Source organism: Pithys albifrons, chromosome 1, assembly GCF_047495875.1.
Source record: "Pithys albifrons albifrons isolate INPA30051 chromosome 1, PitAlb_v1, whole genome shotgun sequence".
Classification (NCBI taxonomy): Eukaryota; Metazoa; Chordata; class Aves; order Passeriformes; family Thamnophilidae; genus Pithys; species Pithys albifrons.
Genome location: NC_092458.1, coordinates 94911465 through 94929101, shown reverse-complemented (window position 1 = coordinate 94929101; position 17637 = coordinate 94911465). Strand labels below are relative to the sequence as shown.

General features: G+C 41.0%; 1 protein-coding gene across 1 annotated transcript in view; it reads right to left on the bottom strand.

Annotated features, from left to right (window-relative positions):
* Positions 1–17267, bottom strand: part of ADGRG7 (adhesion G protein-coupled receptor G7) — a 31094-nt gene extending 13827 nt beyond the window's left edge. Inside the window, 9 exon segments of the mRNA XM_071568626.1 lie at positions 1207–1367; positions 3066–3179; positions 3267–3388; positions 3673–3758; positions 4202–4357; positions 6688–6794; positions 7575–7706; positions 17161–17212; positions 17214–17267. Of these exon segments, the coding sequence (XP_071424727.1) occupies positions 1207–1367; positions 3066–3179; positions 3267–3388; positions 3673–3758; positions 4202–4357; positions 6688–6794; positions 7575–7706; positions 17161–17212; positions 17214–17267 (984 nt within the window).
* Between the last annotated feature and the right edge of the window lie 370 nt (positions 17268–17637).

Here is a 17637-nt window from a genome sequence, read left to right as displayed (position 1 = left end):
TTCCCATTGACTAAGCATTAAATAACTGCCAGTTGAATTCTGTGTAAGCCAAACAACAGCTTTCAGGTATTAGTAGCACTACATTCTGCCACCCGGAGCTGAATCCACAGCATAACAGGAGGGAAGCAATGATAAATGCTGGGAACCATCCCCTCCCCTCCTGCAGCACAGCAGAGCTCGTGCTGTCACACATCAGACTGCATGCAGTCATTTTTGGACAACACACTTCTGCAGGGAACTGTGATTAGAACTACTTTTTTATGAGCAACAAGCAGCTTGAAGTGCAAATAAGAAGTAAACGCAACTATTCACAGTATTAGTAGTTCTACTAAAAATGAGGAATAAAAATAGGAGTTAAAAATCAAGTAAAAATTTGTTTCAGTAATTTCCTTAGAAATGACAGGTTTCCTGGATCTCTTAACTATACGGATCCATGGTGATGATTGCTGATCTGTCATATGTATATATTTGAGCTTAAAACCTTCGTTAAATATTGTAAGAAGAAGCCAAATAATATTTTCCAGAGAAACCATGCCAAACATGAATAGGTATTACCTAAAAATTCAGGGGTTTTGGCAAATGGACACTCACATAGAGCATTTCCTGCAAGAAAGCAGTAATATCTGGAATTGGTTCCTGGTGGAGGAAGTCAAAACAGAGCACACAATAATTTTAACCAGAAGCAGGAGATAAAAGATAGCATGAAAAATTAACACTCCTCACATTGGTAGGTGTATTGGGCTATATTGACTTTTTCTTGTTTTTCCTGTTTTCTAAAATTGTGGTCGTCTTCTGGAAAGAAAAACTCTCCTGCAGGGATCTGGGTTTGTGTGTTTGTTTTTAATTCTTGATATAGGACTAATGTCTAGTTGGACAAATCCACTCTGTTATACCTATAACCCTTTATGGAATGCAGTTTTACTTCCATATGTCCTAGTTTAGCAATACCAAGTCAGTAATATCAGCTGTTAAATACAGAAGTTGAAAAATGTTTCCTATGCCACACTTTTTAAACACCCTTCACTTATGTCACCTATACATCCCACAAACCCTGCCAAGGCTCCATGCCAAAAAATCAAGGCACTATGCCAAAAAAATGAAAACAAACAAAAAAACAACCCTGTGCTGGAGTCTCTTTCCCTGAGTCCTGAAGACACGTAGTAGGGCGGGTTCAAACTGAACATGGTATTTGTTATGGAGCCTTACCTTGACTCTGAAGGCTATTTCAACACTGATCACTATTCCACTATCAATGTTGCCAGAGATGATTTTTTTAGACAAACTATTGTGACTTTGATAAATCCTTGACTGGAAAAGTTTGTCATTTTGATACAGGACAAATCCAACTTTTCCATTGTCTGATGAACCTTCACAAGGCAAAGAGGTGTAGATAACAGGTATCAGAGAAGCTGGTGCTACTGAAGAAGCCTACACTGTGCTCTTTCACACAATCAGAATTTTTGGAGGTTTTTGTTTAGATATTTAATTAGAATTCATATGAGTAGAGAAGAGCTGCTCTTCCCATGAATCTCAAGATACATCTTCAATTTTTGCTGAGCTGGACTGTGAAAATAATTAATGTCCTTCTTTCAATATCATTTCTAGAGGAAAATACTGGTAAGTTAGGAAAATAATTTCCTAAATCACCATATATACAGACACTCCAAATGGGAAGGCTTTTAATGACAGTAAATAAGAAATAGGCACACCAGGTACATTTACATTTAGTGGGAAGTTAGGGAATAAGAGCCTTGCTGGACTTGCCTTCAGATCCAACTTTTGGACTCTGGGTCTTTTGCACACCTCCAGCAAATTAGAGTTCATCTAAGTGATTTAAATCACTAGTCTTATTTGTTGTTTCAGTGAGGAAGCAAAAATCCTGCATTATATTATAGATTTTGTTATGATTTTATACTTTTGAATTAAGATCAAGAGAGACTGATCTGATCATCATGAGACCAATGTAGCTTAATATCTACAAAATATCATAAATGTGCCCTTAATATTGAAGAAATCTGTTGGGGGGGATTAAGACAAGCTGTGCTTTCAGCTTAGCTGTCTTGAGGGAAGTGGTATGATGTACTGGCATTATGATAAAAGCTTTAATTACATGTTCACAATGCTTTTCCACATGATTGTTGTCTGAAACAAAGAATGTACAGTACCAGTTAATGAGCTATTCAGTGATTTTTTTTCTTGTCAGTGCTGGGAGTGTGAGGTTACCTGATTTATTTCTTCATGTCTTTATAACCCTGGTGAGAGGACTGAATTTTTCATTTCCCTGTGGCCTTGTATTTGGATGATGTTCAGCATTATGATGCCTAAGTGCTCTGCTAGCCTTGCCTTCATTATACTCTTGTGTTGTGGTGCCTCAGCGTTACTGACACTACACTGAGAGACTGAGGACAAGTCTGCTGGTTTCAGGGGCTCAATCTGAAACTCTTGCTATGTCACAGAAAAGCACATGGTTGAAGCTCAGCTCCCCCACACCCACCAGCTTCCGAAGCAAGTGAAGCAGAGGAACTATAACCTTTTTTTACTTCCTCTCCTGGTCAGCATGAATTTATCCTCTGATCAACTCAAAGAGTAAGTAGTGGATATCTGGAAAAATCCCAAGTGACTGTGTCATTGATGACTAACCCAATTTGCAGGTGTTAGGATGTGTATGTCCTTACTACACCTGACTGTATAGGAATTTTAGTTGAAATGGTGATGTCTTCAGATTTCAGGCAAAGTAAACATGTACTAATTCTTGATCTTGATGTTTGTAGAGGTATGGTCAGAGATTCATTGCACTCTCAATTTTAGAAAATAAAGCAAATTAAAAAATCTGAAACACCAAAGGCATTCTGGTCATTATGTGTACATGTGCATTCATCTATAAATAAGATTATCCAGCCATTTGACATGTGCATTTCTTATACCACCATGTGGCATCAGCATGCATAAAAATCAACTTGTAATTGCTTATATTGGCTGAGGGGTTTTTTTCCCAAAGGAGATGTTTAGTAAATATTCATTCAAAATTTTCCCATGGACAATTTTCAAAAGGTTCAAGAACTTACTGTTGCTTAAAATGTTGAACAGTATTTGAACTTCAGCACTGAGATCACCAATAAGCCCAGGTACATTTTCCTGTATTTCTAGTTTTGTTGACTGGCACTTTCCCAGTGCTGTATCTGCAACAATTAGCAGTGTATTCATTAGGATTTATTTATGTTTCATACTGTTGTGTCCAGGTTAATCCAACAACACACAGGACTTACTTCTCTGTGCCAGAAACAGAATTGAAGAGGAGTTTAATTTCAGAGGAGCAGACTGGATTGCAACATTGGGCTGTGAGATGTTGCCAGTCAAAGAAAATTCTTCCATTGTTTTTGTGAGGCTGCATCAAAATGATGAGTGGGATAAAAGATATCATTATTTGTTAATATACAGCTATAAGGTTAGTTTCTGAGCTTTCTCTCTGATTTGGTTTTCCAGTGGGAAGTGCTCCTCTTTTCTTATCCCCATCTTTTCTCCAAAGCAGAAGAATCCAGAAATGTTTATGTTGGTGTAAATTGGAGTTGAACACTAAAAATATTTTGACTTGTTCATCAACCTCCATCCTGAAACAGAAGGGAAAATGCAGCCAACCACATCTAAAGAAAATGGCAAAAGGTAAATTATCTTGATGTAACATTGACAAGATTATTGTGAAATTCTGTTTTGTTGGCATCCAAGAGTTGGCTCACTATAGCCATTACTGCCACAGATGCCTGAGACAAGCAGAAAAAAAGGCAATATTCAGACTCAGTTGAAATGGGCAAGGTAAGAACACTTAACAAGCACTGCCTAAAGGTATACACAGTAGAGCAAAAAAGTACAGGAAGCCATTTAAGAGAACACAAGCTTTGTGCCAATGGGATCATAAATGCCACACTTATATGAATTTAGATAGTAAAGATTAAATTATTAATTTAAACATGAAATGATACTCATATTACCATTTCAGGTATATGTAGCTCTGAGAACTGCCCCAGCAGTGATTCCACAAGCATGCACTCAAGGCTGCTCAAATAACTCTGGTAAATGACAAAATCACTGCATTTGTTTGTGGTGTTCTGTATGGCTGAGAGGAAGGGCAGTGTCTTCTGCTGGTAGTGGGGGGACAGAACTGATATCCCAAATACTAAGCCACATTAGTTGTAAAAAATCTCACCTGAAAGTCTTCTGAAACCTTTGGCTTTTTCATAATCTACACTGCGATGTTTGCAGCAGCAGTGATGTTTTGGGTATTTAGTTGGTCTGGCATGGAAGTGAGAATTTGAGTGTTACTTGCAATAACTGAGACCTTGCTGGGCCCCGCAGTTCCAGCCTGTGAGGAAAATGCCATTCAACACAGAGAAAATGGGAAAAGGAAAAGGAGTCACTACTTTTACAACATTCTCACCAAAATAAAACATACAAATAATTGGTGGTCTAAAATGTTTATGTTCATGTCAAATACGTTGTGTTTACAAATTCTCCCTAGAGAATGATTTCACAAATTCAAGGAGTAGCTTGTGTTGGAAGGGAGCCCTGGAGGTCCCCTAGCCCAGCGGAGATGGACGAGATGAGGCTGCTCAGAGGCTCACTTTGAATACCCGCAATCTCCCACAGAAAACTGCTTGTTTGACCAGCATCAAGGGGAAAAATTTTCTTTTACCTAATTGGAATTTCCCATATTACCACTTGCCTCTGTGGCTACTCATCCTAAAACTGCACACCTTGAAGTACAGCCTGGCCCCATTGTTCTCCACACCTTGCTGAGAGCTAACTGCAGACAGTAGCAGCACCTCCCATTTGTCCTGAGGTCACTGAGATTCTTAGTCCATAAATTTCTGTAAACCTTTCACTCTTCCTTAAATAACCAGAATAGGATTTTTCTCAAAGCCATCAGAATAACTTGAGAAATATCATCTGGAGTAATTGTGCCTCTCAACACAGTGTTTATAACACACACTGAGGACATTATTCTCACTTCAGTACATTATACATAATGTCAACTTGGAATAAATGTAGGGGAAAAAATAAAATATAGTGGTGCTGGAGATACTAATAGGAATTGCTATAAGTACTGTCTGGGTGCAGTTTGAGTTAGCCAGCACTTAATGGGTAGAGCATAAATGTGTATAGCATCTTAAAAGTCTAAACAGAAAAAAAAGATGAGGCATTTGCTATATGATATATGAAGGTACAGTTAATAATAAGATTTACAGAGACAGAAAATCTGCTAATCATCAGGTCAAGTCATCTGATTCCTAATCCTGTCAATGAATGGCTTAACTGAATAGCTTCAATAACTGAATTGTTCTCAAATTGTTTTTGTTGGGAAGCTATCAAAATCAAGATTAATTCAGTCATGCAGTTTTGAAGTGTTTATAAAGCTTGGAATGGTTGGAAAGAAAGGTGAATGTATTGCATAGGGAGGAAGGAAATCTGCATTTATAATTACTGAAGCTTATATTATTTGACTTGAAAATATCTGCATGTGTGTCTCGGACAAACAGTGTATCATGAACTGCTGTTTTCACTGTTCTTAATTCTGACTTTCAGCATGACCTTTGACTCAAAGTAAATATTTCGATTTAAAAGGAATCAAACCTTTTAAACCTTGGCTCTGGATCACTGGCACGAACACGTCCTCCTCCCACTCCGTAGCTCCCTGAGTGGCCTGTGGCTCACTAGATGGCAGCCCAACATTACAGCTCTCAGTAAAACCCCATGTTACTGATTATTGATGGCAGCAGAATAGCTTGATATTTTACCTTACTGGCATTAGAAATAGCTGTTGCTAATATTATATATTAGTTTGGACCATTTTGTGAAAGCTATGCACTGGAAAAATGTAATATTGAGCTCAAGGGTTTCCCAGCAAAGGATCCAAGCAGGTGAAACTTTGGGTTGAAAGTGCAGTAGTCAAGCAAAAATGCACAAGGGAAGGGACTTTCCTTATTCAAAAGGACTGTAGCTGGTTTATTTTTTTCTTCTTTTTTTTTTTTTCGATTGGGACTAGTGATAAGGAAACGAAACAGAAGCAGAACAAGAGAAGACATCAATATAATGTGCTTAGTCATGTTCAGCTCTCCACATTTTGCAGATATGGCAGAGCTAAATCTTGGATTAAGGTTTAGGGGTTTATGGATTTTATGCATGTCATTCATACAAGAGAATTTGAATTTGAGTTCTTGAAGGACAGAAATTTTCTGTCTGCATTCAGCAGATCATAGGACTGAATGGAAAGGCTTCACTCTTAAACCCTTTCAATGTGTCAGTATCACTCTCATGCCAATCTCCTCTCAATCTCTTGCACGTTCTCACTTATTTGGCATCCTGGGTCAGCATCACCCCCATTCAGAGTCAATTGCTGTGAATTGGGAACCCAGCTGGGGAAGTTGCAGGCCACTTAAGTGATATGAAATGGGATGCTGTGTTCAGGCAAACCCAAGGAAAATAAAATAATCACCGTTGGAAAATTCAGACCCTTTGCAAAGCAGACATATGCCAAGAATGCCACTGGAAAAGGCTTTGGTCAGTTATTTTGCTTTCTGCAAAGTTTTAAGGACTATATATATTTCTTGCCTCAACTTCCTATCCTGCTTTCCGCCCCCACCCCTGAGGTGATGCAGAATCGCAGACACTGTGTAAATAGTAATTTAATATTGCCTGTGATGCTAAGTCCAGATTTTCATTACAATTCAGAATTTGGGGAGGCTTTATAGTAGAAGTTTTCTCTTCTCTGGAGCACATCCGGATTGCTACTGGAGCATTACCTGTAAAAGCAGGAAGATATGCATTTAATACAGAAGAACTCACACTTGCATATGACCTCACTGGGAATTAAAACTGTACTGTGGGTGTGACACCCTATCCAGTGTTATTTTCTATTTACTTGTAAAAATTTGTCTTTCAATGTTACAAGTGACCATCAATTATTTAACTAGTTGTTGTTTTCTTTAGAAAATGTGTTTTACATTCCTATACCCAATCTTGTCAGAGTGGCTGACATTCTCTGTGTTGAAATCAGACAGGTTAATTATGCTAGAGCTGCAGAAAAACATCTCTTAAATGAGGGGCACCAGCATCAGCACTGAACTATCAGAAAGATGTTTTACCACGCCTTGAAAAACATGGTTTATATGTCATGATAGAAATGCAAAGGGCACATTGGGCAACCATGCAACACTCACTCCTCTACAAGGTCTCTGAAAGCTGAGATGGTTTGTTGAGCCACAGTTGATGTCAAGTGTCCTGAATCCTAATGCTCAGTGGTAGGATATAAACAGATTGGTTTTCTATCAAAAGGCTGTTCGGGAGCAGATATTTACTGACTCAGCCCAGCCCCAGACAAGCACAGATCTGACTCAATGGGTGTACCTTAAATTCTCTGCATTTGGGGTAGAAAGCTCTGTGGAAAAGTTTACTCTACTGCTGCTAAGCTACACAGTTCTGGTTTCAAACATAGACTTCTCACCTTGTATAATAATCCAACATTTTTTACAAATTTTATATTTACTTTTGGGAGATAGAAGCAAAAAGAGAGAAACACATACCGTTGACAGTATCGAGTTCACATTTTTCTTTGGAGTTGCCATATTCACTCACTGTGATCCGTTCAAAAGTAAGGAGTTTTTTATTGCTTTCAGAAACATCCACTGTGCTGGTACTGCCATCATAAAAATTAACTGCACAGAAATTAAAAATAACATATCCAGGTGAAATATTTCTAGCACAAGGATCAGTTTTCAAAAATTAGATACTATTGAGGTAATAAAAGCTCATTGAACCTTTTGTCCTAAATGAAATAAAAGCAGCTGGGTAAATCCTGCCTACACTCAAGCTGCTAAGCTGCAACAAGTGCTATCTATAAAGTCAGTGAAATCTTAAAAGCCCATACTTTTTGCCATCTCTCCTATTTTCACTGGTCCTAGAAAATCCATGAAATATTTTAAGGCTCCACTTGTAGTGTTTTGATACCCAGGCAGAAATCAGGTTTGGTAATTAATGCCACAGAATACAGCAGGTGGCAATGGTAAGTTTGCCTCAAATGGGGTTTGGACAATTAATGGGGGACAGTCCTCTGAACCATTATGGGTCAGATGTGGCTTCTGGGACAGGAAGTTGTCTGCTGGAATGGGACAGGTTGACCACCCCAAACCCTACACCTATTCTAAGGTACTGGCTACAGCTATAGCCAGGATGATGAGCTCAGGGAACCCATGGCCTGATCCAGTATGGCAGCCAATTAAATTCTCATGTCATACCATACTGCTATAACTTAACACAAATTTATCTTGCAAAACTACAAACTCTTGGAAAAAAGTATTGCGGCACACAGTCAGAAAAATTTTACTTCATCTTACAACTTGCAACATCCTGGCTTTGCTACCTTTTGCTAATTCAGACCACATTTCAACTGACTGTGTCCTGTTAGCAGGACTGACTCAAAGAAGCCTATTTATGGTTAAGGTCCTGAGGGGGGCTCAGGGCACTGGAGTGTTCCCCATGTTCTGGCACAGGCTTCCTTTCTAACTCACATAACTTTCTGTGGCTCTCATTTTCTATAGGGTCTCAGTTTCCCCATGATACAATGATACTTTCCCTCTACAGAAATGTTATGGGTTTGGCCAGATGGGCCTAAATTTAGGTTTTAAAAGTTCAGCTAGGCCTGGGAATTGTCAGCTGACTTGAGCTGGGCTGAGCTAGCTAACAGCTGACTTCTAGCCAATAATATTGTATTCTATACCATTTTGCATCATCTCAGAAGGGGTAAGAGCTGGTGTGTGGGTGTGGCTAAGAGAGTTGCTTCACAGCTGTGGTCCCAGCAAGACACTCTGCCATCCCAGGAGGGATGGGAAGGCCCAAGCCCAGAGCACCGGCTTACCATCATGTTATCTTAGGGAAGTAAAATGTTTTGTTCTTAGCTTTTCTCTCTGCTTAAGTCTGTCTCTGAAGAATTGACTTCTCTAGAATGATTTGTAGTTAAAATGGTAGAATTTGTGTTTTCTGGGAAGTGGGAAATTATTTCTTGTTATACATAACCTGTGTAAGTGTGTGTTATATTGTAGTTTCCTCTTAATTTTCTCTTTTCTTTATAAATACATGTAGTTAGTTTCGGCATAAACCTGGTTTGAAGGGTTTTTTTTCCTCTCCCTCTTCTTTTCCCCTTAGCTGGTTGGGAGGAGGAGGAACCCCTTTCACTTTGTCTTGGACAGTTGGCGTTTCGCCAGCTCAACCCTGGACAGATATTATTATGAACAATAAGGATGCAGGACATTGCAAAGATGAGGTCTGCCTTGTAGCACCATATCCAAGCCTCACTTGCCAGAAGGTGGTTAGCAGGACAAGGTGACGAAAATCTGGGCTAGAAGGAACCTCTGGAGGACATCGAGGCCAAACAGAAGCTTCACATCCTCACTAGGAGACGTGTTGCAGTGACATGCTACAATTTTAAACCGAAACATTTCTCTTCATGCTCAATCTCAGCATCTCAATGTACAGTTTATGACTACTGGCTCTTGTTTTACCTTGTGGTATTGCTGAGATTTGGATTCAACTCCCATTTAGCTGGAGGGTGCTGTTAGTTCTGCCCTCAGTCTCCTCTTCGGCACAGTGAACAAGCCCAGCTCTCTCAAATGCTCCCTGCAGGCCACCTGTCTCAGGCACCTCACTGTCCTCACCACATCCTGCTGGACCTTCTCCAGCTTCCCTGTTAGGTTAACCTGGGTTGCAGGTGGCAAAACTAAACATGTATTTCCCAGTGCGGCCCCAGCAGTGCCAGGAGGGGGAGGGTAATGATGTCCATCAACCTGTCTGCCTCCTCATAGCGTAGCTGCTCTTCCACCTTGTTTGCAATGAACCACACACTGCTGGCTCATGTTGAACTTGGCATCCCAGGTAGCTTCCAGCAGGCCTGCTCCTCAGCCAGCAAGTTCCTGGTCTGTACCAATGTCCCTGGCATGGAGAACAGCACTTATTTTTGTTGGACACCATGAGCTTTCTGCTGGAGCAACCTTCGGGTTTCTCAAGTTCTGTACCAAAGCTCTGCCATTGTGTCAGGAATGTTTCTGCCCCACTCCAGATTTAGTATTATTGGCATATTTGCTGAGAGGACATGCTGTGTCATGGTTCAGGCCTTTGATGAAGATATTAAATGATACTGCCCTCTTATGGACCAGCAAGTTGCTCTACTTTTACAATATTCCAATCAAGTCACTGATGGCGACCCTTTGAACTTGGCTGTTGAGCTAATTTTCAACCCAGCTAATGATTCATTCACCCAGTCTGTACATTGTCACCTACCAAACAAGAATGCTGAGAGATATGGTGTCAACGGCATCTCTAAAATCAAAGTGTATTACATCTATTGCTCTGCTGTTGTCTACATAGACAGTTATTCCATATAGCAGTCAGACTGGTCAGACACATAGATACAGATTATCTTCTTGTCTTTCATATGCATGGAAACAGCCTTCAAGAGGACATATTCCATAATGCTTTTAGGGCCTGAGGTAAGCCTGACTGGCTTATGGTTCCCCCAAACCTCCTTCTTGTCTGTCTTACAGATGGGGACCGTGGAGACCTTTTTGCAGTTCTGTGTGGCCTCTCTTCATCACCATAGGTGACAGCAGCCCCACAGTGACATCAGCCAGGTCTTTCAGCTGTCTTGAATTAATCCTTTCTATACCCATGGATTTGAATACTTTTGTGGTGATCTGATGAATGAAAGTGAAGAATAAGTTGCTATGAACACATATGCATATGAGACATGTGTACCTATTTAAGCTTTATTTTTTTATCTTTCTAGTTATTCAAGCCTTGATTTGGAAGTGGTTTTGGCTGATTTATATACTTATTATATGAATTGGTTTTGGACTCAAAAAAGAGAGTCCATGTGAAATAAAATTATTTGGTGCCTTTCTCCCCACCAATGCAAATCTCAAATTATTGCAAATATTCTAACTTCAGTAGAATTGCTACAGATTAAAACAAAATCAAAACCAAAACTACAACAAACCACAAAGTAAGAAGAAAACCAAGCCCTTTTTCATGATCTGTGAAAGAAAATAGCCATGATATAATGTTAAAAAGCAATGAGCTTTTTAAACCATATCACCTCCTCTATACCCCCAACACCTGACTGTACTACCTTCCAGTTTACTCAATACCTTTAGCATTAAAATGCCATATTCTTTGTGCCCCATGATGCATCAGCCCCTCTCAGCTCTGTCTCCTAGATCCATCTTTATATTCCCAGTACATAAAATACACTTCTTTATTCTGTTGACTGACAGAGAGGAAATAAATGCCATGGGTAGTTGTGGAGTAATGAGTAGGTTTAAAAGTCAAAGGAGAATGACAGTGGAGACTCAGCTGCTGCTCAGGCAAAACACAGTCACGATGCCCCATAAAGGTTCCCCTAACACTGATAAGCACCTGTATGGAGAGTGCACTGGAGAGGGGAGCAATGTGAAGGCACTGCAGCCTCCCTCCACAAATATCCTGCCAAGGGGAACATGGTGGCAGTTTGACCATGCCACCATGCCACCTGTTGACCAAGAAAGATAGATGCCAAGGACAACCACCCAATTAAGCACAAAGGACTAAATTCACTCAAACTTCCAAACCTAAAGAAATAGTATAAAAGAAAATTAGAAATGGGGAGAAATTGGAAGAAGATTTCCACTGAAGCTGCTGGGATTGGCTGACAGGCTGAACCTGTCCTCTCTCCCTACACAGGGACATCTTGGGTAAGAATTATACTCTATGCACATTAAATACTGCTTTTAAGGACTAGAGCTTCTGTTTTGCCCCATAATACATTAGTAGACTGTTTTGTGTTAGAGTTTGTGCTTATGCTTGCTGTATAGTATTATTAGATTGTTTTAAATATGTTCTTGCAGCTAGACTGTATGACTGATGAACATGAACCTTATTAACTTGTCACAATAGGTAATAATAAAGACTGTTATTCCATAAACTTCTAGAGAAAGTCCTTGATAAGGACTGACAGTGTGCTGGGGGCAGAATAACATGTGGGAAGACCTGCTGAGGGATTCTCCTTATGCTGTTGCCTGACAGTCTCTGAAAAAGGGCAACCAAGATACCGATCTTGTGAATCTGTCCAGTGAAGAGTTTCCTTACTGGACACCTGACAGATTGGGCTGGACATACATGCTTTTGTTTTCCCTGGGGCACTGACAGACAAATAAATCTCTGTGGGTCAAGAGAATCCCCCCTCTCTAAGGGTTGGGTGATCACCCCTCCCTGCTTTCATGTGACAGTAGTTTAGAGCTATGCACCTTAGTGGCCAGATAGGATTGACTGGCCATGTGGTCTCCACCTTCTCACTGATGGCATAAGCTTCATTGCCTTTGTCTCTGTGAGATATTTATAGGGTTGTTCTTCTGTACCAACTAGTGACATGTGCAAAACTCTTAAGACCTGGAGATCTTTAAGATCTGTAAGCATCTAAAGAATTTGGTTGAAACCGATCACCAAATTAAAGTCACCAAGAAGGTGGAACAACAGACAGATGGACAATATAATCATTCCTCAGGAAAACAGAGTAAAATTCAGGTTTTGTAATTTCAATAATGTTTGTTATTATTTCAAGTTAATTTTGGCCAAACAGTCTTACCTCATGTATTTTAATAACTATAGTTATTAAAATTTATTATTTAAGGCAGTTCATAGCAAATCCAATACAGGATACTAGAGCAGTGAACATAGGGAATTAAAGAATCATCATAATGCTTTGTTTCTGGTGCTGAAATCACAGCCTGACTATTGTATTTAAGCCAACTTCTCTGAAATATTTTGCCCAAATGTTCCAATCAGTCATGAACCCAATTTGGTCTACCCCATCTGTTGGATGTGCTACCCACCCTGTCACAAGGGGAATGACATGAAAGACCTGAAGTTTCCAACTACCTAGCAGTCTTCGCCAAGCATACCTTCCTGGATAAGCTGCATTTTTTATATCCTTCTGACCAAACACATCACTTGATTAGGAAAAAGCACAGCTGACACATGATGGTGTGTACCTGTGTCACACTGGCAGCACTGTTGGTTGTTGGCCTCAAAAAAATGACCTGGGGTTTTACCAGCTCTGGAGATACTGCAGCTGAGTGAGCAGCAGCCTCCAGCAGTGGCCAGGAGCTCCAATCAGGGCACTGCAAAGATACTGTGCTGTGGCAGAGGGGACTGAAATGGGAGTCAACCAGGACAGTGCTATTTCAGGTGTAGCAAACTTGACCCATCCAAAACCAATGCAAGCGGCAGCAGGAGCTGAGGACAGGCACTGTTCTGCAGGGTGCTGAACTGGATGGTGCCCCTCAAACACAGGGCAGATCCAGACACAGCAACACTGGCTACTGAGGTCTGAATCAGATTTTAAAGCCACTGTGATCTTTAAACAGGAGAATTCAATTCTGTCTTCCCCAGATATATTGTTCATTTGAAAGGGTGACAGGGGTGGGTGACAGATGTGGCCTCACCTAGCAAGGAGAACCAGGGCACTGCTGCCAGAGCTAACTGTGCTGAGCAGGTCTCAGCAGTGGGGAAGGTCAGGGATTTCCAAAGCACGGGGATTCTCAGAAATTATGCCAGCTGCTTATGCTGCCTGGCTTGTACTGACCTGTATGCAGAGAGATCCCACCCACCCCTCTGGGCACACACAGGCTCCATCCCAACAGCTGCCACTGTTGCGACAAAAGCATGGAGGTCCTGTGGGTTCTGTAGTGCCTGTGCAAATAAACCATCAAGATACCTGTATGTATATATATGTATTTGTGAATATGTATGTAAAAGAACATATCTACTTTGGTGAAGGAAAGAAACCATCATGATGTACTTGAAGCTTCAACTAAAAAAAAAATATATTACCTATAGCCTCACCCATGTCTTGCCCCTAAAACCAGTGGCATGAATATGGGGTCAAAGCTTTCAAATACAAATTTTTCTTCCCAAAATGATGTAGGTGGAAGCAGTTTTATGCAGATGTTGGATGGGCAGGAGTGATGGTGTGGCCCTCCAGGCTACCAAAAGCTCAAGCTGTTGAACCTATGAAAAGCTAAATTTATTTCTGCAGAAGGAGCAACAAGGCAAAACAGGGCCAAAGATTTCCAGTACTGAAGGGCCTGAAGCAATAACAAGGACATGGATAGTCACACATTCAAGAATCAGACAGAGATGCTATGATTTAAGGCAGGCATTATAGGGTAAAACATAAAAACCCATGCCCCAATCTCAGCCTTAGCTTCTATCCACACTCCAGAATGCATGATGAATTTTATTCTTTTTTTGCAGAAATAGTAAGTTTTATTTGAAGTAATCATTGAATATGCTGCTGCAGCTTCAGGAAGCAAACCAAAAAAGCCCCAAAACCCAAAACACAGTCTAAGCAACAGCAAGGAAATTGCAAATTTCTGAATATATTATGGCATTTTTTTGTGTTCAGCAAGCTCTGAAAATGTTAAGGTTTTTTAAAAGAGATTGGGAAATCTTGAATGACTAAGGGTATTCTGTAGCAGAAATTTCAGTAGTGAGGGCATTGGTGGGTCTCGGGCTCTGAAAGATGGATTCAAGACCTGGGGAATCTCCAGAGACCAAGGTTGTCTCTAAGTGCAGGATGATGTTAGAATTCCTTCCCATAATGTTCACAGTGGACATTGCACACCTGTGCCCTGAGTGCAGTGTATGCCCTAGAAACAGTGCAGAAAACAAGTTGAGGACTGCTGTTTGATCTGACATTTTAGTGTCTCTGTTTTGAAATGCTGACAAGCCAAGTAAAGCCGGAAAACTCAAAAGTAAACAGCACTGCCAGGAACACGTGCCATTGTATATTTCTAATGTTCTCACTGAACTAAAAGGATTGCCTAACTTCTTACTCTTTAATGGGATTCATAGAAATGGAAGATTATTGCAAACTATAGGGGCTGTGCCACGTGGCAGGGGTGATTCTGTTCTTGGCACACATTGCTCAGCTTTTGCTCATGCTGTTGCTATTTAGCAATTGTGTTTCAAGCTGTCTCAGCTACACTGCAGCCAGATGTCTGTGAGAACAGTGAAATAACAGCTAAGTCTAGCTAGGTAATGCCTGTACTAGAAATCAGCTTTTCAAAACACGTTGGCTTTCCACTGGAAATCTTACAGAAAGGAAAGGAAAACTCCAGCAATTTAGATCTGGGTGGCCCAGCTAAGCAGCTGTGGAGAACATCTGTATCAGTGGGAGCTGGGTGCCTGTTTGGGCAGCTGTTTGCCCCATTGCCTGGCAGCACATGGGGCCATATGGCATAGGAGTGACACTGCTCTGGATTGGGAGCCTGGGAACACACAAAATCCTGGGGAACCTGCACCACAGCTCTGAGCCTCTGTTGTGCTCAGTGAGCACATTTCTGAAGGAGCCAGGCAGATGGCTGGGTAACCTGGCACAGAGGATCCCAAATCCAGGGAGTCTGCCCTGAAAATGTCTGGCCCCTGGGCCACCTGCTGAGGAGCAGGAGGTGGCTGGGGCAGCCTCTGGTGGGAGCAGTGGTGGCAGTGCTTCCACAGCTGGGTTGGGGGCAGGGGGCTGGCTTTGGCACTGTCAGTCACGGGCTGCAAAGGAGCATAAGGAAAGGGAAAGGTGAAAAGGAATGCAGGGCTGACACTTCTCTGAAAGAAGCAAAACGGAAAAGCATGCAGCTGTGGGGTAAAAAGTCCAGTGCTTAACCCTGGAGATGGAGACACAGCTGCCATGAGGCCTCTGCAGCAAAGGGCATCAGCCTTACCTTTGCCTTCCCCAAAAGAGTCCCTCTGTAAAAACATGACACTTGTGAAATCTGATAATGCTAGCTGAAGCTGTGCCTCAGCTCAGTGTTTCCTGGTAGCTTTTCTTAGCCTATGGTTCAAGGTTTCATGCAGCCTTTTTTTTTCCCCCAGGGGAAAATCTGTGTCTTTTACAAATACAAATTCCTTACTGATGAATTTTACTGTGTGTGCAGAATTGCTTACTAATGCAGTCACATCTACTACACACACTCATCAGGCTCCAGTAATTGTGACATTGATTTAAAATCATGGCATTCTTCTGGTTTTAATATTCAGAAACATCTATTTGTCTTTTAAGTTTTGCAGACCTTATTCATCTCAAAAATCCCATTGATTTTTGACCGTATATATTTCTAAACTATAACGAAACAATTCTTGCATAACGCTACGTCACCATGAGCTGTCGGGGGGTTTTGACATCAAGCATTGTGGAAACTGTTGATGCTAATACTTGTGGCTAAAGCCTGAATAAAGAAACACTAGCACTATGGACAGCAGGCAGTGCATCAGACAGGCATGGAGGTATTCTCCGACCCCTGAAGCAGCTGCAGTTTAAGCCCATTTCCCAGCAGCTCGTTTACCTGCAGCTGTGTGGATGGGAGGCATAAGCAGAGGTATCCCCACGCTGCACTGACAATTGACTCCCATCTCATCTGGGTTTAGTTTCATCAAGTCAAACAAAGCTCTGAGTACTTATATTAGGAAAGGTAGATTATTACTGACATATGTTAAATAATTGCTGAGAGGAAACACTGACCAGCTTTCTGCTCCATGTTTGCACATGGAAGTGTTTTACAAGGGTGCATTGACCTCATTTTCAGATATAGAATATGCAAATCTCCAGGATTCTTTCAATAAATTTTTCTGTAATGCAAGTCACAATGAAAACATGAACAGGTGCTGTACAGCATGTTTTACTTACATACATGCAAACATATAGGCATATGCAAAGAGAAATACTTCCACTTTAAAATAGTTTACTAGGCTAGATAGAGGTTTATTTTTGCCTTTAAAAAAAAAATCAAATTTCTATCAGAAGAGTGAGAAAATTTCAAGACATTTCTCAAAGTTATATCAGAGGAGTCATGAACAGTGTACACATGTTATAAGGAAAACACTCCTGAAATTGCTTGTCACCCTATTCTGTTTTACAACAGCATACAAAATTTGGGGTACTTCCTTAAACATCAGTATAAGAAAAAAAATGTTTGAACCTGAGAAGCATGCAACATGGATATAATAATGTTGGTCAGCAATTATATTTCATTATTTAAGGGAAGGAAGAAGAATCCAAAAAGCTTAGATGGGGTGGAATTTGTTTCTTACCTGCTTTAAACCTGAGGAACTGCCAAATACACAGTGCCCAAAGGGTCACAGTTCACTACACAACAGGTAATTCCAACCAATATCCTGTCCCAGTGGAGTGAAGGCATGTTGTGGTGCAGACTGTCTGCTATGCCATGAAATGGTAATATACGTTCATAATATTGTGATGGATAAACCATTAACTACTTGACTACTGATAAAACTTTGACCTGTTCTGATCCACCTATGAAAAAAGAAGTTTTGGTGTGTGTGTGTGCATTGCCTCCTGGGAACTGATGCAGACCAGGCCTGCATATACTCTGGGGAGGGGTGTTGGCTGGCACAGGGCAAAACCGTGCCAGGACACGTGCCAGCACACAGGGATCAGTCCAGTGTTTCATTTGCTAGCACAGTCATAGCCACCAGGCTCTGCAGCAGAGTCGCCAGGCAGGACCCCGGGAGGAGGCTGTGGGAGGGTGAGGAGGTCTCTCCTCTGCA